General features: G+C 44.9%; 1 protein-coding gene across 1 annotated transcript; it reads right to left on the bottom strand.

The window, feature by feature from the left end:
* Positions 1 to 236: 236 nt before the first annotated feature.
* Positions 237 to 13,881, bottom strand: RBP7 (retinol binding protein 7). Its single transcript, XM_053577292.1, has 4 exons — positions 13,755 to 13,881; positions 1,830 to 2,008; positions 1,609 to 1,710; positions 237 to 474 (listed from the first exon to the last, which is right to left on the bottom strand). Exons 1-4 carry the CDS (start codon positions 13,825 to 13,827, stop codon positions 424 to 426), a joined length of 405 nt encoding a protein of 134 aa, XP_053433267.1. The 5' UTR covers positions 13,828 to 13,881; the 3' UTR covers positions 237 to 423.
* Positions 13,882 to 27,735: the final 13,854 nt, after the last annotated feature.

Genomic DNA, 27,735 nt, shown 5'->3' with positions numbered 1-27,735 from the left:
AAAGATCACCTCTGCCACCCCAGACCTGCCCATCCCCCAAAGTCAAGTTTGTCCCTCCTGAGCTCTTGTAGCTGCCTACACTTAGCACCACTGTTCAGGTTGCTTGTTTTTCCCAGCTTCCTCACTGACCTTGAAGGCAGGAATTACATTTTATTCATTGGTATTTCCCTTGTGCACCTAGAAGGCCTTCAAATGTTTTTAAATTACTAAATTTAGAAAGAAAAACTTCAGAGTTGTTTGGACAGGTTTATGAGAGCTGAGCCCCTTGCCCACAATCCAGATGACTTCTAATACATGCTGTGTGATATTTCTCCATCCACAAGGCCTCCCATCACCAAACTGGGCAGGTGAACATCTGTTCATCCTGCAATGTAATTCAACATGGAGCTGCAGCCACAAGTGGGCTCTGCTGCTGGGCATGGATCAGGCTCTCTGGAATGTCTGTTTGCACACTTGACCTTCACAGAACATCTCCTAGGGATGAGGAAGAAAAGAAAATGAGTTGGGATGTGGTCTGCTTTCACGCTTGATCACTGTGGAGGTTCTACTGTATATTACTAAGATGACAGTTCATCAACATGATGGAATGTTATGCACCCAGTTAGCTATGCTGTACATATAGTCAATAAATACACAGTGAATTCAACAGGAAAACTGTTTAGAAGCCCAGAAAATGTTTTTTTTTTTTCTTTTGAGACAGAGTCTCACTATGTCACCCTCAGTAGATTGCGTGATGTCATAGCTCACAGCAACCTCAGACTCTTGGGTTTAAACGATTCTCTTGCCTCAACCTCCCAAGTAGCTGGGACTACATGTGCCCGCCACTACGCCCAGCTATTCTTTTGTTGTAGTTGGCATTGCTGTTTAGTAGGCCCAGGACCAGCTCGAACCCGCCAGCCTTGGTGTATGTGGCCAGTACCCTAACCACTGGACTACAGGCACAGAGACCCCAGAAAATGTTTTTATATTAAATGAGGAGGCAGAGGCTAGGCATGCTGGCTCATACCTGTAGTCCCAGATACTTGGGAGGCTAAGACAAGATCGCTTCAGTCCATGAATTTGAGATTGCTGTGAGCTATGATGCCACAGCCCTATGCCCAGGGCAACAGAGTGAGAGTCTGTCTCAAAAAGAAAAAAAAAAAAGACTGGATGCAGTGACTCATGCCTATAATCCTAGCACTCTGGGAGTCCGAGGTGGGTGGATTGCCTGAGCTCAGGAGTACCAGACCAGCCTGAGCAAGAGCAAGATCCTGTCTCTAACAATAGCTGGGCATTGTAGTGGGCGTCTGTAGTCCGAGCTACTTGAGAGGCTGAGGCAAGAGGATGGCTTGAGCCCCAGAGTTGGAGGTTGCTGTGAGCTTTAATGCCATGGCACCCTACCAAGGGTGACAAAGTGAGACTCTTATTTCTAAATAATAATATTATTAAATAATAATAATAAGACTTTATTTCTAAATAAATAAATAAGCAGAATATTCTGTCAGAGACAGGAAAATAATGCGCAAAATAAGAACAGTTGAGTTAGGCAGGTAAGATTACTGGTCAGATTACTAACATTTCCTTTAACATTGCATCGCCATTAAAAATAAGGAAAAAATTGGTGTGTACCAGATGGAGTTGGTCCCCTTCGACCCAATGGGTCCAGCCCCTGTCCTTCTTTTCCCCCTTCTGGATACAGGTGAGTCTGTCATTATCCCAGATAACCAAGCTCTGCATTAGGGACAGGAGAAAACGTCAGTTTGCTCTGGCAGGATCCTCAAGCATTACTAAGGCGAATGCCGAGTTAACCTTGCAAAATTAAGAACCTATGTTGTTCCTTTAATCTTTACCTTGCATTTTCTGTTATCCAGGCCTTTGTTATCTTCATCAAATTCTTCTCCAACTTTAAATTTAACAAGGTAGTTCCTTAGACTGCTGTTTGTGTGGATAGTAAAAGAATCACCATCCTGCTCAATCACTTTCTGCGGCTTCAGCATCTTGGCTATCTTACGAGTGGCAAAGTCAATACCTTAAAAATAATTTTAAAAAATGTGAACGTTGGGTGGGGCATGGTGGCTCATGCCTGTAATCTTAGCATTCTGAGAGGCAAAGGCAGGTGCACCACCTGAGCTCAAGAGTTCAAGACCAGCCTGAGCAAGAGTCAGACCCCAACTCTACTAAAAAAAATAAACAGAAGAAACTAGCCGGGCATTGTGGCAGGAGCCTGTAGTCCTGGCTACTTGGAAGGCTGAGGCATGAAGATCTCTTGAGCCCAAGAGCTGGAGGTTGCTGTGAGCTATGCGGCACTCTACCAAGGGCCACAAAGTGAAACTCTGTCTCAAAAAATGAAGTAAAACAATAAAAGTCTGAACATTGAATTGAGATGCAAAAGTTAAAATTTGGTAGCTGTTCTCACCATCATTGCATTTAACTACAGTGTGTTTGTTGTACAATGTTGTCAGATGCCAAAATTAGACCCACAGGAAAATCCATCCTGGCAAATCTCCACCCAGAGTCTGATTAAAAAGTTTGCACAACTTTCAGGAAAGATTCATTAGTCTGGCTGTGCCTTAGGCAATGGATGTGAAGCTGAGCGTGGCAGAAACAGTTCAGAGAATCCCCCCAGAGGCTGACAAGGGGCAGGGCACAGGCCCCCAACCCACCCTCCATCCCAGCTCTGCCTTTTTGTACTTCTTGTATTCAGACTGAATTAAGACAGCATTTCAACAGTTTCATAACAACAATAATGAAACAATAAAAACTCACAAAACCCCGCTGCACTCACGTATATACACTACTGTATACAATAGAACCAGCATAGCTGACCACCTCCTGAAGTTGACCTAATTTTCATAGACCAGACCTGCACCACATGTACCTACCTGTACAGCAGGCCCCCTTATGTTAACCACCTCCCTATGTGGACCAGTTTGTTGCAGTCCCTCGGGTGGTAATCTTAGAGGGGTTCTACTGTACTTAGAAATCTTTAAAGAAAAGTCACATATGGAAGCACTGAATGCTAAGATCAGGGCTTTGGTATCCCAGTTCCACTTAGTAATTTTGAGCACATTATGTAGTTAGACGTACATGCTGCTATTTTATTTATTTTTATTTTTTACGATTTATTTTATTTTACTTTTGAGACAGAGTTTCACTATATCACCCTTGGTAGAGGGCTGTGGTGTCACAGCCCACAGCAACCCCAAACTGTTGGGCTGAAGCGATTCTCTTACCTTAGCCTCCCTAGTAACTGGGACTATAGGTACCCGCCACAATGCCCGCTTATTTTTGGTTGCAGTTGTCATTGTTTAGCAGGCCCGGGCCAGGCTCACACCTGCCACCCTCGGCGTATGAGGCTGGCACCCTAACTCACTGAGCTACAGGCGCTGAGCCAATTCATTTATTTTTTTGAGACAGAGTCTCACTTTGTCACCTTGGGGTTGAGTGCTATGGCGTCACAGCTCACAGCAACCTCAAACCCTTGGGCTCAAATGATTCTCTTCTCTCAGCCTCCCGAGTAGCTGGTACTACAGGTGCCCGCCACAACGCCCAGCTATTTTTAGAGACGGGGTTTTGCTCTTGCTCAGGCTGGTCTCAAACAAGCTCAGGCAATCCACTCACCTTGGCCTCCCAGAGTGCTAAGATTACAGGCGTGAGCCACCGTGCCCACCCTTTAAAATTTACTTTAAATTAGCATAAATTCTGGCTATTTTTCTGCCAGGTCCACACTTATTATGACCTCAATCGGCCAGATGGCTTTATTATTCATAAAGCTTTCATCCAAGTCAAATGTTGCTTCCTCATACCACTAGCTCGTGTTAGGTAGAAATGAAGACATTCAGGCAGGAAGAGGAGAGGGTCTGATGAACAAGCATTTGCGAGTATATGGGCATATACAGCATGCTAGGGCCCACCCTCAAAGAGGTCCACATGTATACTTATCTAAGCTTCAAACGTTCCTATTGACCTTTAATTCCAAAGCGATTTCTTTCTTTCTTTCTTTTTTTTTTTGAGACAAAGTGTCACTATGTTGCCCTCGGTAGAGTGCTATGGAGTCACAGCTCACAGCAACCTCAAACTCTTGGGCTTAAGCGATTCTCTTGCCTCAGCCTCCTGAGCAGCTGGGACTATAGGCGCCCACCACAACGCCCGGCTATTTTTGGTTGCAGTTGTCATTGTTGTGTAGTAGGCCCAGTGAACCCGTCAGCCTCGGTGTTTGTGGCAGGATTGGTGTTTGTTTTGGAGGTAAGAGGGGATGGCTTCAAGCCCTAATTTATGCCCTGACTTGAAGCATGTGGGGCAAGCTGGTAAGACCACCACCTTCTTCGGTTCATAATGGGATTAAGGGCAACTTGGCCAGCACCTGTGGGCTTTAGCACAGAGCTCCTCCCTGCCTGGAGCACTGCACCCTGGGTCTCTTTGGCTCCTCTGGGGTGCACCAGGAATTCCCCAATTGCAGGCTAGCTCCTTGAAGTAAATACTCTTCTTTGTCCAAAGGACAAATTGCCTTTCATCTCCCTGCAGTTTGGCAGAAGCTGGAAGAAAATGCTTTCAAAGCCACGTTGAAGAGCTGTAGGATCAGTTCCTATTAGCTGGTTTTTAGACAACAGGGGGTTCTTTTCCACCCTCAAAAGAGATGCTGACTGGGGGGCATTACAAGATATATTGCTGGATGTTCTCTGATGACTTATTTCAGTGGTTCTCAACCTTTGTTGTGGTGACCCCCAACCATAAAATTATTTTCATTCCTACTTCATAACTGTAATTTTGCTACTGTTATGAATCGTAATGTAAGTATCTGATATGCAGGATGTATTTTCATTGTTACAAAGGGGTTGCGACCTACAGGTTGAGAACCACTGACTTATTTGAACCTTAGCATTACTGCTAACAAGCATGCACCCCACTTCTACTTTAAAAAAAGAGGCCCTTGGGCGGTGCCTGTGGCTCGAAGGAATAGGGCGCCAGCCCCATATGCCGGAGGTGGCGGGTTCAAACCCAGCCCCGGCCAAAAACTGCAAAAAAAAAAGAAGCCCTTGCTTATTACTTAGACGATAGAGCTTAAAGATGTAAGTGGTGTTAAAGAAGCATAATTTAAAAGCTGTTGGAACTTCCCACTTGAAGCTTTGAGAGAGATTTGACTGTTATCTGAGTCACATATGGTTACAACTTATGTTTCTCAAATTATAGATTAACTTGCTTTGTTAATTTTCTTGTTCTGTACAATGACTAGAGAGAATTAAATGATGTCAGGGACAAATCCCTCCTGCTTTCTTAATGAATGACCCTTGTTTAACTTCCTATTTATTGTCCTGCTTTGCTTAGACCAGATGACAGAAAATAAATGGCTGGGTGCGGTGGCTCACACCTGTAATCCTAGCACTCTGGGAGGCCAATGAGGGTAGATTGCCTGAGTTAACAGGTTCGAGACCAGCCTGAGCCAGAGTGAGACCCTGCCTCTAAAAAAAATAATAGCTGGTGTTGTGGCGGGCACCTGCAGTCCCAGCTACTTGGGAGGCTGAGGTGAGAGAATTGTTTGAGTCCAGGAGTTTGAGGTTACTATGAGCTCTTAGGCCAGGGCATTCTACCGAGGGCACCGAAGAGAGACTTTGTCTCAAAAACAAACAAACAAAAACCAAAATCACATGATGATTACGTCTTCTGTAAAAAATGTTAAATACTTCCTAAACCCCTCCCCAAATGAAAACTGCTTATAACCAAATTGCTATAACTATGCATCAACCTTGCATAAAAAATGTTGCAATCCTGCTAAAATCTCCCCTGTCTCTGTCCATATAAGTGAAACTTAACTTCCCTACTTCAGAATGCTGACTCCATTCTTTTAGAGCTGGTGTTTCTGGGAGGCTATCCTCAAACTTTGCAACTGAATAAACCTCTCTTTAAAAGATTCTGGTTCTTTTCATTCGTTTAGGTTGACTGTAGAATAAGTCATGATTTTTTTTTTATGGAATGTATTTTCCTTATATGTGCATGAAAAAGTATAAAAATTTAAAGTACATTATATATTCAAGTGAATCAGCAATATCCAGATGATTCTAGCTTAATTCTTAAGATAAAATTTACCACGTCAGTGTCACCTAAATAGCTATTCTAGTGCTACAAGTCTAACTTAAATACTTAGGACTTTAACAAACTAGCTCTGAAGCTGCAACAGAGTTGTTGGTTTTCAAAAAGTTGTTTTGAATGTATGTGCTTCAGGGAATGCTACCCCCAAATAATTGGCCACCTTGGCATTTGAGAAAACAACAGAGGCAGGAAGGTCACTCTCTTACCTTTTTCCGCTCTTCACCCCTGAATCAAGATATAAAAGAATTCTCTGACGTTCCTCTCAAGTAGATAGATCATAAGACCCTCATGTGCGAAGTCCCTCCTTATACCCAGAGAGAAGAAACACTCTTACCTCTGAGAAGATAGGAGACTCAGAGAAGAACATGAACAGGCCTTGCTAAGTTCCCACCATTTATCACCACTGAATCATATCTTTTTTGTCCAATCACAGTTCTTTTTCTTCTTCTTCTTCTTTTTTTTTTGAGGCAGAGTCTCACTTCGTCACCCTCAGTGGAGTGTTGTAGTGTCACAGCTCATAGCAACCTCAAACTTGTGGTCTTAAGCGATTGTCTTGCTTCACCCTCCCAAGTAGCTGGGACTGCAGGTGCCTGCCACAATACCAGCTATCTTTTTAGGTAAGGTCTCGCTCTGGCTCAGGCTGGTCTTGAACCTGTGAGCTCAGGTAATCCACTGGCCTTGGCCTCCCAGAGTGCTAGGATTACAGGCGTGAGCCACCGAGCCTGGCCCCAATCATTGTTCTTAACCACTATCCATTTCTTCATCAAACTTAGCTTAAAAATACACGAGTTTCCCTGTTTCTCTGGGTCTTCATTTCTGAAGGCTCCCAAGTCACATAAACCTTATATTAAGTATATATTGTCTTCTTTTCTCTTGTTCATCTGTCTTCTGTTAACGGTGCTTCAGCCATGAACTTGGTGGTGATGATGGGTGAGAAAGAAATCTCTTCTCCCCTATAGAATCAAACTGATTTTCCAGGTTCCAGTATACAAATCTATTCTGACCAAGAAAACGAAGCAAAGTTAACTCTAAATTCTGAATAATTGTAAAACTCCATGACTCACGTATTGTTTGAGACAACATTGTAATATGAAAAATAATACCTTCAATAAAGGTCAAGAAATTGTGAGATCCTAGCACTCTGGGAGGCTGAGGCAGGTGGATCCCTTGAGCTCAGGCTTTAGAGGCCAGCCTGAGAAAAGTGAGACCCTGCCTCTACCAAAAATAGAAAAACTAGCCTGGTGTTTTGGCAAGTACCTTTAGTTCCAGCTAGTTAGGAGGCTGAAGCAAGAGGATTGCTCAAGCCCAAGAATTTGAGGTTGCTGTGAGCTATAATGATACCATGGCACTCTACCCATGGTGATAGAGTGAGATGCTGTTTCGAAAAAAAAAAAAAAAGTCACATACTTCCTCCTCATTTAGATAATGGGCCTCTACAAATCCCATAATCACCTTTTAAACTTAGAAGCCCTGCTTTCTGTGCTCATGAACTTAATGTAGGTTGTCATACTCCCCTAACTTCTTAAAATATTAACTGCTAGTACTTTAAGTTGATGAATATTTAATATCTAGAATTAAAGGTTTCCATTATCTACCCTGACCAAAGAACAGCACTTTCTTCCTATACTTAATCACATCCTAACCTTGTATGACCATCTTCTGTCGCTTACTTTTTCCTCCTTCAGTTTAAGAGTATTAAATGTCCATCAGGCACAAAGTTTTCCAGGGGGCAAGGCTGCCCACCTCTCCCCTGGACTGGGAAACCACCTTTATATGCCTGCCCCCACGTCCCCTAACACTCAGGAAATGACTAAATGGTTATTCATTAACGGTCTGAAGCCAGAGAAGATTCGTGGAACCTGTTAACAGTAGTTTTAAGGTAAAACATGTTTCATTTTCGAATAGCTGTGGCACTGCCTTGCCTCTCACCAGGCAAACAAAATATATAAATACTCTGTACCTTTCACCTGGAGGCAGGTGTAGAGGATCAGTAGAGATCAAAGTTTTAAATGCACCATTTCTGTCCTTAAGGAACAGGTGGGAAGGTGTAAACAGAATAATCTAAGTTTCTCTTTAAGACAAGAATCTAGGCCAGGTGGCCCACGCCTGTCATCCCAGCAGCACTCTGGGAGGCCCAGGAGGGTACATTGCTTCAGCTCAGGAGTTTGAGACCAGCCTGAATGGGAGTGAGAACCCGTCTCTACTAAAAACAGAAAAATGAGCCAGGTATGGTGGCACAGGCCTATAGACCCATTATTTAAAAAATAATCTGAATGTAAGACACTGTATAATTTACCACTTTGTTAGGCCGGATATTCAACCAGGACTAAAAAAGTTCAAGCTCTGTTTTCCGCCAAAAGGGACAGATTTCCTGGTTGTGATTTTCTTCTACCGAATCAAAAAGATAAGGACTATCTGGTTTTTATTACAATAGCCATCTTTATTCACCTAAAATATAAGTCTGTGTTTAAAAAATATGTTTTAGGCCAGGTGTGGTGGCTCATGCCTGTTATCCTAGCACTCTGGGAGGCTGAGGCAGGTGGATTGATTGAGCTCAGGAGTTAGAGACCAGCCTGACCCCTTGTCTACTAAAAATAGAAAAACTAACCAGGTGCTGTGGTGGATGCCTACAGCCCTAGCTACTTGGGAGGCTGAGGTAAGAAGATAGCTTGAGCCAAGAATCTGGGTCTCACTATGTCGCCCTCGGTAGAGTGCTGGGGCATCACAGCTCACAGCAACCTCCAACTCTTGGGCTTAGGCGATTCTCTTGCCTCAGCCTCCCAAGTAGCTGGGACTACAGGTGCCCACCACAACACCCTGCTATTTTTTGTTGTTGTTGTGGTTGTGGTTGCAGTTGCACTGTTGTTTTTAGCTGGCTGGTGGGGTTTGAACCCACCACCCTTAGTGTACGTGGTCAGCGCCCTGTGGAGTGAGCGACAGGGGCTGCCCACTATTCTGTTTTCTATCTCTATGAACTTACCTATTCCAGGTAAATCTAAGTAGAATCACAAAAGCTGTAGCTGGGACTGCAGCTCTTGTGTCTGGCTCATTTCACTTAGCATGTTTTCCAAGTTCAACCATTTTGTAGCAGGTGTCAGAACTTCATTCCTTTTTTTTTTTTTTGGCCGAGGCTGGGTTTGAACCCGCCACCTCTGGCATATGGGACCGGTGCCCTACTCCTTGAGCCACAGGCGCCGCCCTTCATTCCTTTTTAAGACCAAATAATATCTCATTATATATTGTATATATGTCCTGGCCAGCAGTAGTGGCTCACATCTGTAATTGCAGCACTTTAAGAGGATCTTTTGAGGCCAGGAGGTCAAGACCAGAAAATTAGCTGGGCTTGGTGGTGCATATTTATAGTTCCAACTACTTGGGAGACTGAAGTGGGAGGCTGAAGCAGGAGAATCACTTGAGCCCAGGAGTTAGGCTGCAGAGAGCTATGATTGTACCACTGCACTCCAGCCTGGGCAACAGAATAAGACATATTTCTAAGAAAAAAAAAGGTAGATTTGGTACAGTGGCTCATGCCTGTAATCCTAGTACTTTGGGAGGATTGCTTGAGGTGGAAGTTGGAGACCAGCCTGAGCAACATACAGCGACCTTGTCTCCACTAAAACATTAGCTGGGCAGGGTGCTGTGTTCCTATAGTTCTAGCTACCTGACAGTCTGATGAAGGAAGATTGCTTGAGCCAAGAAGTTCCAGGTTACAGTGAACTAACAGGAAAAAACCCAAACAAACAAAAACAACCCTGGGGTTGGGAGTCAGATATACTTGGGTTAAAGTAGTTGCTTCTTTGAAGGCTGTCTTTCTCTGGCCAGTTTTAAGAATCTTTTTGTTCTGGCTCGGTGCCTGTAGCTCAGTAGCTAGGGCACCAGACACATGCATCAGAGCTGGAGGGTTCAAATCCGGCCCAGGCCTGCCAAACAACAATGACAACTACAACTAAAAAATAGCCAGGCTTTGTGGTGGGCGCCTGTAGTCCCATGTATTTGGGAGGCTGAGGCAAGAGAATCGCTTAAGCCCAGGAGTTGAAGGTTGCTGTGAGCTGTGATCCCACAGTACTCTACCCAGGGTGACAGCTTGAGGCTCTGTCTCAAAAAAAAAAAAAAAAAAGAATCTTTTTGTCCACTACAATTTCACTAAGATATAGCCAATAGTTTTCTTTTTATTTACAGTGTTTGAAATAAGTTGAGGTGGTCGAGTACATGGATTTTTATCAATCACTGCAGGGAAATTCTTAGCTATTATGGCTTCGATTTTTACCTCTTTTGATTTATCTCTTCTCCGTGGGACTCAAATCAAACATGTTAGACCTCACTATGTCTTCTGTCCCTTACTCTCTTCTTCCTATTTTCGGTGTTTTTATTGGTTTCTTCTGATTTATATTCAATTTCATAATTCTTTTTCAGCTATGTCCAAACTGCTGCTAAGTCAAACCCACTGAGCACTTGTTAGGTATTTTTTTGCCAGTTCTAGAATTTCTATTTGTTTCTTTTTCAACTCTAACGTGTTACTTTTTGTAGCTTCTAATTTCCCCCCAAAATTTAAGCTCAGTGTAATACAGTCTATTTCTATAATCCTATTCTATAATAGGATTTGAAGATCCTATTTCTGTTTGTTGTTTCTGTTTATTCTTGTTGATGGGTCTGACCTTCTTAACAGCTTCATTAACTTTTTATGTATATATGTATGTATGTATTTATGTTTTGAAACAGACTCTCACTCTGTTGCCCTGGCTAGAGTGCAGTGGTATCATCATTAGCTCACAGCAACCTCAAACTCAAGCAATCATCCTGCCTCCGCCTCCCGAGTAGCTGGGACTACAGGTGTGCACCAAGACACCTGGCTAATTTTTCTACATTTAGTAGAGATTGGGTCTCTCTCTTGCTCGGGCTGTTTTTGAATCCCTGAGCTTATGCCATCCCCCTGCCTCAGCCTCCTAGAATGCTAGTTTTACAGCCTGTGAGCCAACCATGCCCAGCCTTGCTTGAGACCCCCATTCTAAAAACAGCTGAGCGTCGTGGTGGGCACCTATAGTCCCAGCTACTTGGGAGGCTGAGGCAAGAGAATTACTTGAGCCCAAGAGTTTGAGGTTGCTGTGAACTGTGATGCCATGGCATTCGACCAGGGGCAAGAAAGTGAAACTCTGTCTCAAAAAAAAAAAGAGCTGTTTACTTCCAGGTCCCCCTTACTCCTCAGGAGCAGCATTTCAGAGTCCAGCAACAAAGCAGGATGTTTACAGGGTCTTTATCCTCAACTGACTCGGGACTCTAGTTTTTTGTCCCCTGAGTCCCAGAAAGCTCACAAAATTCCAGCCTTGAGTCACAAATGCCATCCTAAATGCTGGGCTCACCTCTCTGCATTCACACTCTTCCCCAGACTACAGCCTGATGATTCCTTTTTTCTTTTTTGGAGAGTCTTACTTTGTCACCCTTGGTAGAGTGCCCTGGCATCATAGCCCACAGCAACTTCAAACTCTTGGACTCCAGCAATCCTCTTGCCTTAGCCTTCCAGGTAACTGGGACTACAGGTGCCCCCAACACCTGGCTATTTTTTTCTTTTTTTAGAGACAGGGTCTCGCTCTTGCTCAGGCGGTCCACCGCCTCTGCCTCCCAAAGTGCTAGGATTATAGGCATGGGCCACCTCATCCAGACCAGCCTGATGATTCTTGATCATTTCAATAGCTCTCTGATATTCCCCAAGAGTTTTGAATGGGTTGTCCAGTAAGTATCCAGCCATGTAATATGAAAAATAGTATTAATAATAGCTGGATGCTTACTTTCTGGACAGCCCTGATATATAGATAGTATATATATTTGTGCTATCTTAATTTTGCTGTCTTCAATAGGAGGGTTAGTACAAATAAATTCGTTTACCGCCTCTAAAAGCAGAAGTCCTCACGAAAGGTCTGCATATTTCTGCTTAATTGGCATTAGAACTGAAATGGAGGTAGTAGACTTTGCATTACTGTTGGTTTTCTGCATCCTTGGTTCTACATCTCTGGATTCAACCAACCATAAATAGAAAATATTTAAAAAACATACGAGCAGGGCATAGTAGCTCACATCTGTAATCCTAACATTCTAGGAGGGCGAGGTGGGTGGATTGCTTGAGCTCAGGAGTTCAAGACCAGCCTGAGCAAGATCAAGTCACCGTCTTTACTAAAAATAGGAAAAAAAAAAAAAAAGACCTACCCCAGGGCAGTGCCTGTGGCTCAAAGGAGTAGGGCACTGGCCCCATATACCACAGGTGGTGGGTTCAAACCCAGCCCTAGCCAAAAACTGCAACAAAAAACAAAAACAAAAACCTACCCCAGAAAACTAGCTGAGCTTCATGGCAGGTGCCTATAGTCCCAGCTACTCGGGAGGCTAAGGCAAGAGGATCTCTTGAGCCTAAGTTTGAGGTTGTCGTGAGTTATGACTCCACAGTACTCTACCAGGGTGACAGAGTGAGACTCAATCTCAAAAAAAAAAAAAAAAAAAACCTGTGGAAATTACTAAAAAGAAAGTACCACAAAAGGGAATTCAAAGCTATCAACCTGATCTTTAAGGCTTTCCCCTTCACTCAAGCAGCAAGGTACCAGGGAAGAAAATATGTGATTGCATGTCACCATGATTTTGGGACTGGGGAGGTAAGTAAAGTATCAGGACTCACTGCCTTTGGGAAAAATAAGTATTAATTCCTTCTTATGACTGGGAAACAAAGGAAATGAAATTCAGACTGTGTCAGTCTGAGTTAGATGCAGCTTGGGAAGCTGGAGACTTACCTAGTAAGTGCTCAGAGTGGGAAAGGGAGGGAGACGTCCACCCCAGCTCAGATGTCCCCAAAACAAACTGGGGAACCACAGGACTTGTAAATTACAAAAATGATTAAAATGGAAAGTTTTATGTTATGTGTATTTTACTACAATTTTTAACAAAAGGAAAAAAATCCGTGCCAGACCCTCCTCCTCAATCTACAGATGGGGAAACTGAGGCCCCTTGTCACTTAGTGCCCCGCAGTAGTCCCAGCTACTCGGGAGGCCCAGGCCCAGAGGTCTGAAGCGCTCGCGACCCCGCCCGGCAGGCAAAGCGTTTGGCACACGGTAGGTGCTCAAATCGTCAAATCTGAAAGAGTGCAACAAGGGCAGGACAAACTGAGAGCCAGCCCGCAAGGCGAGGCGTCTGTCCTCAGGCAGGGGACGCATTTCTGGGGCCGGCGGGGAGACAGAACGGCCGCTAAGCCCTGCTCCCTCGCTGGGGACGCGGCAAACGCGCGCAGTGAGCGCCAGAGCCGGGCATCTGCGTCCTCGGCCAGCTCCGGTCAGGGACCTCGCCGCTGGTCCAAGCGGGGGTGGGCAGGGTCCCAGCAGGGGCTTGCCGTACCCAGCGTCCCGAGAGGTGGCCGGTGCCACCCACCCCTCCGCCTCCTTAGGATTCTGCGGCGGGACCTGTGCCTTGGCCACGGGGCGGTGGCCACAGGCAGGGGGACGGAGGGACTAGGAGACTGAAGGCCCCTAGAGGGGGGACAGATGGGCTGAGAGACGGAGGGAGCGGGGACCCAGGGACAGGTGGGCGGACGGACCCGCGGGCCGTCGGTGCGGGTGCTGACCGACGTGGGACGTGGGGAGGACAGAAGGCCAGGGATGGACAGACAGGACAGGCACCCGCGGCAAGAACCCCCTGCGCAGCCCCTCCCGCCCTACCTAGGGCCAGCATGTAGCCCTCGAAGTTGTCGCTGTGCATCAGGTGCCAGGTGCCGCTGAGGTCGGCGGGCATGGCCAGGGGCTGGCGATCAACCTCTGCAGGCGGGCGGGAGGCGCGGCCCAGCGCTATAAATGGGGCGCGCTGCGGCCCGGCTTCCTTCCCTCCGGGTGGGCCGAGCCACTGTCCTGGGCAGTTTGTCCTCTCCCCTGGGGCTTCCACCTCTCTTATTCTGACGCAAAACATGGGCCTATCTTAGGCTGTCTGGGCCACACATTTTTCTCTGCCTACGTGTGAATACCAAGGGTTGGCCTGCAAACTCATGGCATGAAGAACAGTGTCATCTGCCGTGCGTGGTGGCTCACGCCTGTAATCCCAGCACTCTGGGAGGCCGAGGCGCGTGAATTGCCCGAGTTCACTGGCTGGAGACCAGCCTGAGCCAGAGTGAGACCCTATCTTTAAAAATAGCTGGGCGTTGTGGCAGGTGCCTATAGTCCCAGCTAATTGGGAGGCTGAGGCAAGAGGATGGCTTGAGCCCAAGAGTTTGAGGTTGCTGTGAGATAGGATGCCATGACACTCTACCCAGGGCGACATAGTGAAACTCTGTCTCAAAAAAAAAAAAAAAAAAAAGAAAGAAAGAAAAAACACACCTCTAATGGTCTTAATAAACAGGGGTTTGTATTTCTTACCAAGCAGTCCCCAGGTGAGTGGGTTTCTGGTTATTCACCACCCCCAAACTCAGAAGTGCACATCTGTGATGCTGGGGGCCCTAACCTCACTGCTGCAGGTCAGCTGCTGGGTTTCCAGCCCTGACATCTGCATTCAGGGTGGGGAGGAAGGGAGCACCACCTGCCATTATCCCTTTCTCAGAAACCATCTGGTTAGCCCAAACTGTGTCTTATGTCACTTGTAACTGCAAGGGATCCTGAGGAATCTAGGCCCAGGTAGCCAGTCTCTACAGCAGAGAAAGGCAAACACCATCTGTCTAGCTGGCTCCAAGATGTGTATGTCCGTTCCCTACATAATATGAGAAACAGAGACATTTGGGATACTAACAATGGCTGAATACTTTCCAGGCAGCCCTTGTTATATTAATAACTAACATTTGGGCTGGGCATGGTGGCTCACACCTGTAATCCTAGCCCTCTGGGAGGCCAAGGCAGGTAGAGTGCTTGAGCTCACAAGTTCCAGACTAGCCTGAGCAAAAGCAAGACCCCATCTCTACTAAAAATAGAAAAACGGAGGCAAGAGGATGGATTGAGCCCAAGAATTAGAGGTTGCTGTGAGCTATGACGCTACACCTCTCTACCCAGGGCAACAGCTTGAGACTCTGACTCAAAAAAAAAAAAAAAGAAATAGCTAACATTTGTTGAGAGCTGTTCTATTCCATGGCCACTCTTTGTCCCCAAATCCTACTGCTCCAATAGTAATTTATCATCTCCATCTGATGCAAAGAGAGGTTAAGTAACTTGCCTGAAGTCATACAGTTGGAAGACTCTGGATTCAGAGCTGGGTGGCCTGGTTCCTGAGCTCATCTTAAGCCATCTCTCATGTCCTACTGGGCATCTCCACTTGGATGTCTAAAGGCATCTGAAAGTTGACATATTCAAGACAGAAATCGTTAGAACAAAATACTTTCCAGCTCTCCACAGCTTATAAATTCCACTATTAGTCACCTGGTTACTCAAACTAAGCACCCCTTAGATGTGAATTTCCCTCTCCTCTGCCCACTCAAATGCAAGCCATCAGCCTGTCCTTTGGGTTCTACCATCCTAACCCCAGCCCCCATCATCTCTTGCTGGGAGCACTACAAAAGTCTTTTTTTTCCTGGACTTGCTGCTTCCACTTTGACCCCTTCAGCCATTGTGTATTCTGCAGCCAGGGCAAACTTAGGGAACACCCTGCTTCTGGTCCTTCAGTGTTGTCGTATTTTTCTTAAAAGGAAATTTGCACTCTCCCTTTGTCAGGGTCATAAAATCCTTCCTGATTTGGCTTCTGGCTGCTCTTCCAACAGCATTGCCTTCTGTCTCCCTGACTCGGTCACTCCAACCACACCACTTGTGTCACGGTGGTTCTTTGTGGAGATCAAAGCCTTTCCTTCTTCAGAGTCCTTGGATTTGACGTTCTCTATTTCTGGGATTGTTTTCCCTGGTTTTTGCATGGTTAGCTCCTTTGACTTCCAGCTTAGACGTCAAATTAGGGGAAAAGTCTTTTCTAACCATGCTGTCCCTGGAGAGGAATTTTTTTTTTTTATTGTTTTGGATTCATTGAGGGTACAAAGAATTAGGTTACACTGCTGCTGTTTGTTAGTTAAAATCCCTGTTATAATTGTGTCTTTCCATACACTGTGACCCCTTCAACTATCTCCTTCCTCCCATCTCCCTGCTCCTTCATTGCCCCCGTGTATTAGCTCCTCTACTGCCTTCATATTAGAATAGAGTACCTTGGATTCTTGCTTTTCCATTCTTTTTTTTTTTTTTTTGAGACAGAGTCTCACTATGTAACCCTTGGTGTAGTGCTGTGGTGTCACAGCTCATACCAACCTCAAACTCTTGGGCTTAAGTGATTCTCTTGCCTCAGCCTCCCAAGTAGCTGGGACTACAGGTGCCCACCATAACGCCCAGCTATTTTTTGGTTGTAGTTGTTATTGTAGTTTGGCAGGCTCGGGCTGAGGTTTGAACCCACCAGCTCTGGTGTATGTGGCTGGCACCCTAGTCACTGAGCTATAGGCGCTGATCCCTGCTTCTCCATTCTTGTGATGCTCTACTAAAAAGAATGTGTTCCATCTCCATCCAGGTTAATACAAAAGTTGTAAAGTCTCCATCTCTTTTAATGGTTGAATAGCATTCCATGGTATACATATACCACAGCTTGTTAATCCATTCCTGGATTGGTGGGCATTTAGGTTGTTTCCACATTTAGGTGATTGTAAATTGAGCTGCAGTAAACAGTCTAGTACAAGTGTCCTTATGATGAAATGATTTTTTTTCTTCTGGGTAGATGCCCAGTAATGAGATTGCAGGATCCAATGGGAGATGTAATTTGAGATCTTTGAGGATTCTCCATATTCCTTCTAAAAAGGTTGTATTAGTTTGCAGTTCCACCAGCCGTGTAAAAGTGTTCCTTTCTCTCCACATCCACGCCAGCATCTGCAGCTTTGAGACGTTGTAATGTGGGCCATTCTCATTGGGGTTAAGTGATATCTCAGGGCGGTTTTGATTTGCATTTCTCTGAAGATTAGGGATGATGAACATTTTTTCATATGTTTGTTAGCCATTAGTGCAGTGGTTCTCAACCTTCCTAATGTCGCAGCTCCTTAATATAGTTCCTATGGGTCATGACCCATAGGTTGAGAACCGCCGCATTCGTCTGTCTTCTTCTTTTTTTTTTTTTGTAGAGACAGAGTCTCACTTTTTGGCCCTCGGTAGAGTGCCATGGCCTCACACAGCTCACAGCAACCTCCAACTCCTGGGCTTAAGTGATTCTCTTGCCTCAGCCTCCCAAGTAGCTGGGACTATACGCGCCCACCACAACACCCGGCTATTTTTGGTTGCAGTTTGGCCGGGGCCGGGTTTGAACCCACCACCCTCGGTATATGGGGCCAGCGCCTTACCAACTGAGCCACAGGTGCCGCCCTCTTCTGTCTTCTTTAGAGAAGGTTCTATTCATGTCTTTTGCCCAGTGACATAGGGGATTGTTGGTTTTTTATTTGTTGATTAATTTGAGTTCTCTGTAGATCCTAGTTATCAAGCTTTTGTCCATTCATAATATGCAAGTATCTTTTCTCATTCAGGTTGTCTATTTGCTTTGTACAAAAGCAATCCCTTAGCTGTACAGAAGCTATTCAGTTTAATTTAGTCCCATTTGTTTATTTTTGTTGTTGTTGTAATTGCCACAGAAGTCTTCTTCATAAAATCTTTCTCCAGGCTGATATTTTCAAGTGTTTTCCCCACACATTCTTTGAGGATTTTTATTGTTTCATGCCTTAGATTTAAATCTTTTATTCATCTAGAATCAAATTTTATAAGTGGTAAAAGATGCAGGTCCAGTTTTAGTCTTTTTTTTTTTTTAATTAATTTTTTTTTTTTGTAGAGACAGAGTCTCATTTTATGGCCCTTGGTAGAGTGCCATGGCATCACACAGCTCACAGCAACCTCCAACTCCTGGGCTTAAGCGATTCTTCAGCCTCCCGAGTAGCTGGGACTACAGGCGCCCGCCACAATGCCCAGCTATTTTTTTGGTTGCAGTTTGGCCGGGGCCGGGTTTGAACCCGCCACCCTCGGTATATGGGGCCGGCGCCTTACCGACTGAGCCACAGGCGCCGCCCCAGTTTTAGTCTTTTACCTGTAGTTACCCAGTTCTCCCAGCACCATTTATTGAATAGGAATTCTTTTCCCCAGTGTATGTTCTTGTTTGGTTTACCAAAGATCAGGTGTTAGTTTCATCTCATGGTTTTCTATTCAGTTCCAAATGTCTATGTTTCTATTTTTGTGACAATAGCATGCCGTTTTGATCACTACAGCCTGAAGTCTGGTAGGCTGATGCCCCAGGCTTTGTTTTAATTACTAAGAATTGCCTTGGCTGGGCGGTGCCTGTGGCTCAAAGGGGTAGGGTGCCGGCCCCATATGCTGGAGGTGGCGGGTTCAGACCCAGGCCTGGCCAAAAACTGAAAAAAAAAAAAGAATTGCCTTGGCTATACAGGATTTTTTCTAGTTCCATAGCAAATGAAGAATCATTTTTCCAAATCTTGAAAGTATGATGTTGGCATTTTAATGGGGATTGCATTGAATCTGTAGGTTGCTTTGGGAAGTATAGACATTTTAACAATGTTGATTCTTCGTAGCCTTGAGTGCTATGTTTTTCCATTTGTTAATATCTTTTGCTAATTTTTTTCTTAGGGTTTTATAATTTTCTTTATAGAGGTCCTTCACCTCTTTAGTTAGGTATACTCCTAGCTACTTCATTTTTTTCTGAAGCTATTGTGACAGGAATTGTATCCTTGATTAGCTTTTCATCTGGGCTGTTATTGGCATATACAAAACCTACTGATTTGTGGACATTGATTTTATATCCTAAGACATTACTGTATTTTTTTTTTTTTTTACTACTTCCAGGAGTCTTGTGGTTGAGTCTTTGGGGTGCTGTATGTATAAGATCATATCATTGGCAAAAAGGAGAGTTTGACCTCCTCTGCTCCCATTTGGATGCCCTTTATTTCCTTCTCTTGCCTGATTGTATTGGCTAGAACTTCCAGCACTAGATTGGAGAGGAATTTTTCCCTAGATGCCCCTGGCCTCTTTCCATATTCTTACATCCTCCCCATGGAGGTGGAATGAGTTACTTGACTGGGGGCACCTAAGGTGACCACCCATCCCAGTTGCCCTGGGGCTGAAGGAACACCAGAATATAGATTGTTCACTGCAAAAACTGAAAAGGTCCTGGAATGAGTGCTTGCCTTCAGGGGCAATAGCCTTTGAGCATTTTTATCAGTTAGGTAGAGTTAATCTATCAAAATTTCTAAACCCAGCATGATTTTCTTTCTTTCTTTTTTTTTTTTTTTTTGAGACAGAGCCTCAAGCTATCACCCTGGTAGGGTGTAATGGCATCACAGCTCACAGCAACCTCCAACTCCTGGGCTCAAGCGATTCTCCTGCCTCTGCCTCCCAAGTGGCTAGGATTACAGGTGCCTGGCCACAATGCCCGGCTATTTTTTTGGTTGTAGCCATCATTGTTGTTTGGCAGGCCTGGGCTGGATTTGAACCCACCAGCTCAGGTGTATGTGGCTGGCGCCTTAGCCACTTGAGCCACAGGCGCCGAGCTGATTTTCTTTTTCGTTTAAACTGAGTTTTACTATGTTGCTCTTGGTGGAGTGCTGTGGCATTACAGCTCACAGTAACCTCCAACTTTTGGGCTGAAGCTATTCTCTTGCCTCAGCCTCCCAAGTAGGTGGGACTAGAGGTGCCCACCACAACACCCGGCTATTTTTGGTTGTAGTTGTCATTGTTGTTTAGCAGGCCTGGGCTAGGCTGGAACCAGCCAGCCTCGGTGTATGTGGCAGGCGCCCTACTCACTGAGCTACAGGTGCTGAGCCCTAGCACGATTGTTTTATTCCTCCCTTTTGTCATGGGCCCTGGGAATGTGTCTGTTTTATAGATCCAAACTTCTCGGGTAGAAGTTTCCAAAGTCTGGATTAGGGAAATCAGAGAATAAATTATTATTACTTTATTACTTCCCACATCCCTTAAAAACCTTAATGGCTTAAAAATAGTAAAAATAAAAGTGGCTTGTGCCTGAAATCCCAGCTACTTGGAGGTTAAGGCACAAGGATCACTTGAGGCCAGCAGTTTGAAGCCATAGTGAGCTATGATTATGCCACTGCCCTCTAGGCTGGGTGACAGAGAAAGACCCTGTCTCTTAAATAAACATTGCAAAATTCATTAATTTACTCACAAATTTACAACGTGGGTAGGGCTTACTGAGGACAGCTCACCTTAGCACCATTAGGCATTAGCTAGGATGATTTGACTTAAAATAGAAGGGCCAGAAAAGCCACTTCCAAAATGGCTCAGCCTGAGTAGTGGCAAATTGGGGCTGGCTCTGTTAACTGAGAATCCATCTAGGCCTGGGAGCTGGGGGCCAGGTCTCCAGGTGGGCCTCTCCACAGGCTGCTTGGGCTCCTTCACAGCATGGCTGCCTGGGTTCTAGAAGTTAAAGTACCAAGAAAACCAGGAAGACATGGTGCTGTCTTCTACAGCCTAGTCTCAGAAGTTGTGTAACACCCCCTCCATTAGCATCCCAGGCCTATGCGGATTCAAAGGGAGAGAACATGAACCTCATCTCTCAGTGGGAGAAATGTCAATGTCACATTGTAGGAAGAGCATGTGGGGGCTGGGCAAGGTGGCTCATGCCTATAATCCTAGCACTCCGGGAGGCTGAGGAGGGTGTGAGCTCAGGAGTTCAAGACTAGCCTGAGCAAGAGCCAGACCCTGTCTCTGAAATAGCTGGGTGTTATGGTGGGCACCTGTGGTCCCAACTACTGGGGAGGCTGAGGCAAGAGGATCACTTGAGCCCAAGAGTTTGAGGTTGCTGTGAGCTATGACTCCACGGCACTATTCCGAGAGCGACAAAGTGAGACTCGTCTCAAAAAAAAAAAAAAAAAGGCCAGACACAGTAGCTCACATCTGTAATCCTAGCACTCTAGGAAGCCAAGGTGGGTGGACTGCCTGAGCTCAAGGGTTCAAAACCAGCCTGAGCCAGAGTGAGACCCCATCTCTAAAAATAGCTGGGTGTTGTGGCAGGTGCCTGTAGTCCCAGCTACTCTGGAGGCTGAGGCAAGAGAATCACTTGAGCCCAGTAGTTTGAGATGCTGTGAGCCGTGACACCATGGCACTCTACTGAGGGTGACAAAGTTAGGCTCTGTCTCAAAAAAAAAAAAAAAAAGAGCATGTGGGATGGAGATATTGTTATAGCCATCTTGGAAACCACAATATCAGAGATAACAATCCCTCTTTGACCCTCACACTCAACTATGACTTTATTAGTAATATACATGCTATTTTGGTTCTCTGTTTATTGCTTTTTTTGTCTTATTTTTAAATTGGTTTAGCTTGGACAGAAGAATACTTAGATCTCTTCAAAAACCATAGTCACCTTCAACAGACTTCTGATATGCTTCTAATATGAATTTACTCTGTGTCATATCTCTGTTTATGTCATTCACAATTATCATAATCAATAATTATCTCTTTTTGTTATTTGCTCACTGCCCTTTCCACAAAAATTTCCAGGGCAAGCCAGGTACCATGGCTCATACTTGTAATCCCAGCACTCTGGGAGGCCACGGTGGGTAGATTGCTTGTGATCAGGAATTCAAGACCAACCTGAGCAAGAGTGAGACCTCATCTCTACTAAAAATAGAAAAATGAGCCCAGCCAGGCATTGTGGTGTGAGACTATAGTCCCAACTACTCACAAGGGCAAGGCAGGAGGATGGCCTGAACCCAGGAGTTTGAGGTTGTAGTGAGCTAGGCTGATGCCAAGGCACTCTAGCCCGGGTGACAGAGTGAGATTCTGTCTTGAGGCTCGGTGCCTGTAGCTTAGCAGCTAGGGCGCTGGCCACATATACTGGGGCTGGCAGGTTCAAACCCAGCCTGGGGCTGCCAAACAACAATGACAACCACCACAACAAAAAAAGCTGGGTGTTGTGGTGGGTGCCTGTAGTCCCAGCTACTTGGGAGGCTGAGTCAAGAGAATCACTTAAGCCCGGGAGTTTAAGGTTGCTGTGAGCTATGATACCGAGGCACTCTACCCAGGGTGACATAATGTCTCAAAGATAAAAGAAAGAAAGAAAAGAAAAGAGAGATTCTGTCTTTAAAAGAAAAGAAAAAGAAAGGAAAGGAAAGAAAAACAAGAAGAAAATCAAAATTCCAGGAGAGAGATGATGTTAATCTCATTCACCATGCCAGTATCGCTGAGGCCTGGCACTGTGCCTGGCACGTCAGTGTTGACTGACAAACCAACTGAATGATTGTGACCTTTTCCAAAGGAGAAATGCCATTTTTATTGAGAAGCCAGAGTGGCATTACCTTGCCCAGAATAAGCTGTTGGTTCTCATAACTGTAAGATGTGGATTCCTTTGGTGGGATATGACAGGCTTAGATATAGCTTGCCATTTAAAGGCATATCTAGGGGTGGCGCCTGTAGCTCAAGGAGTAGAGCCCCGGCCCCATATGCCGAGGGTGACGGGTTCAAGCCCAGCCCCAGCCAAAAACTCAACAGGAACACAAATAAGTACATAAAAAGTCCCACCTACCATGTTAAAAAAAAAAAAAAAAGGCATATCTAAAGGGTACAGAACCATGAACTCTGACCAGATTACTGACGCATGAAAACAGCTTAAATTCCAGATGACTAAGGGAACAGGACATGAAGAAATCATACTTACTTCCTATCCTTAAAATCTTATTGTTCTAAAACTTGGCCTGAAAATGAAAGTCACAGAAACGACTAAAATAATTTTAGTCTTCACGTTGGCTGGCATGGCTTTTGGCCAGCTTGAGCAAGGGTCACCTATTATAGACAGGACTGAATTTCGGTTGAAGTGGACATAGATTGGATTTAACCGCAGGGTAAGACATAATTATCTCCTTCGCAATTCTAAGATCATCCTTCTAGACAGACTAAAAGTTATCTCTGGAGAGGAAAGAGAAGAGAAAGTTACCTGGCTAAATTTGAGCCTTCTCTTTCCGTCTGTTTGATGCTGGCAACGTAACCCATGAAGTGAGGATCTAAACCTGTGTCAAGCTCTGCTCCTGATAGACAGTAATAGATGGGGATTGATGGGGGCTCTCCTCGTGGGACCACCCTCTGTCACCAGATGCAGTCTGGTCATGGTCCAGCAAAGACTGGTGTGGACATTGTGATGAACTCCATCCCATATATCCATCCCCCACTATTGCCAGAAGCAATGCCATCAGGGAGTGTGGCCCAGTTCCAGGGGCAGACATGGATTAGTTTAAGGCTAAGCCAATCACAGAAATCCTATTTCTTTTGCCAGTGACTAGCTTTAGAAACAGGTTTAAATGACTTGGAGTCAACGGATATGGTGAGACTTTTGATAGGGATGCTGGGAAAGATGTTTCTTTGATCTTAACAAAAAGACCTGGGGAGCCGGCCTCTCTCTGCTTCTGAACATGAACAAAGAAGCCTTGCACTGGTTTCTACCCTCCAAATCAAGGGGCACCAGATTTAGGACATGGTGACTAGCAGAGTAGAGGGATGGAAAGAACCCTGGTCTCTAATGACAATGTTGATTCACCCATAAACCTTCACTCCTGCCCTAGGCCTGCACTTCTGAGTATAAATGTCCTGATTACTTCAATCACTTTGAGTCGAACCACTTTCTGCTACCTGCAGTGGAAAACATTCTACTACAGAGAATACATAAAATCAAGGTGCCCTTTCTTCTTATGCAACTTACTTGCCTTTTCTTATCTAGTTAAGGGCAAAATTATGGTTCAGTTCTAAGCACACTGAATTTGCTGAGGATACAAATATTAAATAAAATGTTACTTTAGGAACATTTTTCTCTCATTAAGGACAGTGTGACTAGAAGGTCAGGTTTTCTGCTTTGGTGACATGGATACTTTTTAGCTGCACTATTTTTAAAACCTTTTAATCCAGAGAAACTTTGGACCACAAAGAAGCTACCTTGAAGGAGACACATTAGTACCATGCTTCCGTTAGAGCTGAGACCCACACAAAGAGTGCTGCACCCTTGGCCTTGCTCTTCCGTTGGAAGAGCTCTTGCTCTTCTGTGTGGCATTGGGAAAGATGCCAGGGAGGCCATCAAAATCTTACTCATTCTCACGGCCTCATGAAGTTGCTTTTCTTGAGACCCTGAGGTCAACTGAATAGGGCCAGGCATTCTTTTAAATTTTTATTTTACTGCATGAGATCTATCCCCCCCTTTTTTTTTGTAGAGACAGAGTCTCATTTTACTGCCCTCAGTAGAGTGTTGTAGTGTCACAGCTCACAGCAACCTCCAACTCCTGGGCTTAGGTGATTCTCTTGCCTCAGCCTCCCGAGTTGCTGGGACTACAGGCACCTGCCAGAACACCTAGCTATTTTTTTGTTGCAGTTTGGCCGGGGCCAGGTTTGAATCCACCACCCGCGGTATATGGGGCCGGCGCTCTACCCACTGAGCCACAGGCACCGCCTGAGATCTATCCTCTTAATAAAGTTTCAAGTGTTCAATATTTGTGTATTCCTGCTGACTATAGGAACGATGTTATATAACAGATCTCTGTCACATATACATGCTAAGATTCCCTAAAAAACACTGCCTTTCTTTCTTGACTGTCCTTTACTTATCCAATCTTCTTGCTACTATTTACCTCAATTTTTTTTTTGTTTGTTTTTGAGGCAGTCTTACTCTGTCACCCAGGCTAGAGTGCTGTAGCGTCATAGCTCACAGCAACCTCATACTCTTGGGCTCAGGCGATCCTCTTGCCTCAGCTTCCTGAGTAGCTGCAACTACAGGTGCCTGCCACAATGTCGTTTTTCTGTTTGTAGTAGTGCTCTTGCTCAAGCTGTTCTCAAAAGTACAATTGTTTTAATGTACAAATTAGACTCAAGCATTCCTCACAGGAAGTCATTTATGGATGAAATGCCACATCTGAGATTTGCTTTAAAAGACTCCAGCAAAACAAAACAACAGGGCATGTAGTAGATGAAGCAAGGTTAACAAAATGTTGGATGGACTTGGAGAACATTCTCCTTAGTAAAGTATCACAAGAATGGAAAAGGAAGTATCCAATGTACTTAATACTAACGTGAAGCTAAAAGATGGACAAACACATGCTCACACAAGAGAAAAACACAAGTAATTCGAATTTAACTGTGGGCAGGCTGGAGGGGAGAGAGGGAAGAGTGAGGGGGATTGATGTGTTCTTACCTAATGGGCACAATGTAAGGGTACGTCACGGCACACCTCCTGGGTGAGAGTCACAACTACAGCAGGAACTTTACCTAACAAACGCAAACAATGTCACCTAATCATTTGTAACCTCATATTATTGGTCTAAAAAAAAAAAAGATTGGCAAAATGCTATGATTGAAATTGGGTGATGGGTACAGAGGGATTCATTATACTAGTATCACTAATTTTGTGTGCTTAATGGTTTCCCTAATGTTTTACATTAAAATTGTCATGTTTGGAAAAACAGGCAGTTTAACTTGAGTTGGGAAACACTGTCCACTACAAATCTTTTAGACTAGGTAAAGACACTCAGGCAGGAATGGACCCGAGTTCTGGTTCTGAAATTAAGGTGGCACTTTCACTAAAGGACAGCAGAAGGATTGTGATCAGCCCTAAGACATTGTCAAACGGAGAATAATGGGAATTCCCTACCCTGTGTTAGACACCACTGCAGTAGGCCAAAAACCTTATCTGGACCCCTCCAAACTTCCCTCCTAAGTCCCCCCTAAGGTTTTCAATCTTCCTAATGTGGCAATTATTTTCATTGTTACAAAGGGGTTGCCACTCACAGGTTGAGAACCACTGTGGGTCCCACATGCTCAGCCTCAGTTAGGCTGAGGTGCCCTGGTGCCATCCCACAAGTGGCCACACCTGTTCCTTACATCTAAGGTTGCCAGAATTTCAGATGAGCGACACATAAACTTCAGCATAAGGAGCTCCCCCTGGAATCCTTTTCTTCCTGTTTCTTATCCTGCGGGGCCTGGGCCCTCCCTTTTTTAGGAAGCCTTCATGCACGGCCCTGCAAAGATCCTTGCTGATGCTCAAAATCCAGCCAGTTTTTCCCTTTCTCCCCAAGACAGCGGGGAGCTTGGTGGCAGAGGCCATTTGTCTTGTACTCGTGCTTCCCTTAGCACTTCGAATGATAAATGGTGCTCCAAGAAACACTTCCTGGTTGAGCAGAAGGGAAGAGACAGGTGGCAGCTCACAGTGGTTAAGAAGCCAGTTTGAGTGTGAGCTGTCCCTCAGGATGGTCACATTTCAGAACTGAAAGGGACCTTGGAGATCATCACTTGATTTCACCAAAAAGGACTCTGAGGGGCAAGTGACTAATCACATGTCCACTGACTGACATCCTGCCTTGAAGGCGGAAACTTCCTCCATTCTGTCTAGGGATGATCTGTTGCAGGATTACACTGCAGTATTCCCATGGGCCTCTGGGCACTTTTTCTTTTGTTGTTGTTGATGATTGAGAGTGAATTACCAGGGTGGGCGCATTGGCTCATGCCTGTACTCCTAACATTTTGTTAGGCCAAGGAGGAAGGATTGCTAGAGGCCAGGAGTTCAAGAACAGCTGGACAACACAGTGAGACCCTAATCTCTCCAAAAAAAATGTAAAAGTTTGCTGGGCGTGATGAAGCATGTCCAGAGTCTTAGCTATTCAGGTGAGGTGGGAGGATCACGTGATCCCAGGACTGCAGCGAGCCATAAGTACATATTGTCACTCCAGCCTGGATGACAGAGTGAGACCATCTCAAAAAAGAAAAAGAGTGAGCTGTGGTCCATATTACCTCCCCACTCTTCCCTATGGACTCTAGTTCCATTCCAAGGAACGGGCAGGTTCAATTTAGTCCCTCTGTGGACTGAACACAGACATCTTCATTGTGCTGTCAGCTGACACATCTGGACACCTGCTATACCAATGAAGTTTTATTTGTAGTCATCTATTTAGAGCAGATGAAAATTTCAAGATTTGGCTGCAACTTTATTCCCTCAAAAGTAATATTTTACACAAGAAGGTAAGAGTACAGGCTGCAAAGGAAAACGGCTTAGATCTGAGCTCCATTGTTGCCCTTTACGCCAGTGCCCTAATTGCTGGGTAAGTGCCGGCATTATGAAGTTCCAACAGCAACCCCAGTAAACTGGGTGCAGATTTCAGAGATGGAAACCGTGTATGCATCTCACAGTTGAGTGGATGCCACGGCGAATATTTTGGATCAAGGTCATTGGGAACAATTATGAGATTTGCAGAGCAATGGATTTCCCATGGCACCCAGAAATAAATGTCAATTTCATAATGTAGCAACTGTGTACTCCCAGAAAAGTGAGTAACAAAGGCTTGAGAAGAAAGGTCGAAGCCCTCCCACCACGCTGAATGCTGCCCTTGGGGGTGCTTCCTTCCACTCTGTCGTTAGATCCCCGATGGCAAAAAGAAGAAAGAGCATCCTTTGACAGGAGAAGCCTAAACCACTCCTCTGGCTCAACCTCTATACCACTGATTACCAACTGGCGTGCGAGGCACACTGGTGTGCTGTGAGAGGATCTGAGGTGTGCCACGCAAGTTTTTAAAAGATCATTAATTAAATTATTTTTCAAAAACGTTCAAAGCACAGTAAATATATTCTTTTTCTTTAACTCTTTTTTTTTTTTTTTTTGATCGACATCATTTAAGCATGCCACAGAAGTTTAACTTAGGTTCAAGCGTGCTGGGAGATGAAAAAGATTGAA

Source organism: Nycticebus coucang, chromosome 22 (assembly GCF_027406575.1).
Source record: "Nycticebus coucang isolate mNycCou1 chromosome 22, mNycCou1.pri, whole genome shotgun sequence".
Lineage (NCBI taxonomy): Eukaryota > Metazoa > Chordata > Mammalia > Primates > Lorisidae > Nycticebus > Nycticebus coucang.
This window is presented reverse-complemented; position numbering and strand designations above follow the sequence as displayed.

What these genes read in the sequence shown, in the direction of transcription:
- RBP7 (XM_053577292.1), bottom strand. Translation starts at nt 13,827, where the DNA reads ATGCCCGCCGACCTCAGCGGCACCTGGCACCTGATGCACAGCGACAAC. An exon ending in GGGCTACATGCTGGCCCTAG is followed by an intron (nt 2,009 to 13,754) that starts GTAGGGCGGGAG and finishes ATTATTTTTAAG; the next exon opens with GTATTGACTTTGCCACTCGT. An exon ending in TGGATAACAGAAAATGCAAG is followed by an intron (nt 1,711 to 1,829) that starts GTAAAGATTAAA and finishes TCCCTAATGCAG; the next exon opens with AGCTTGGTTATCTGGGATAA.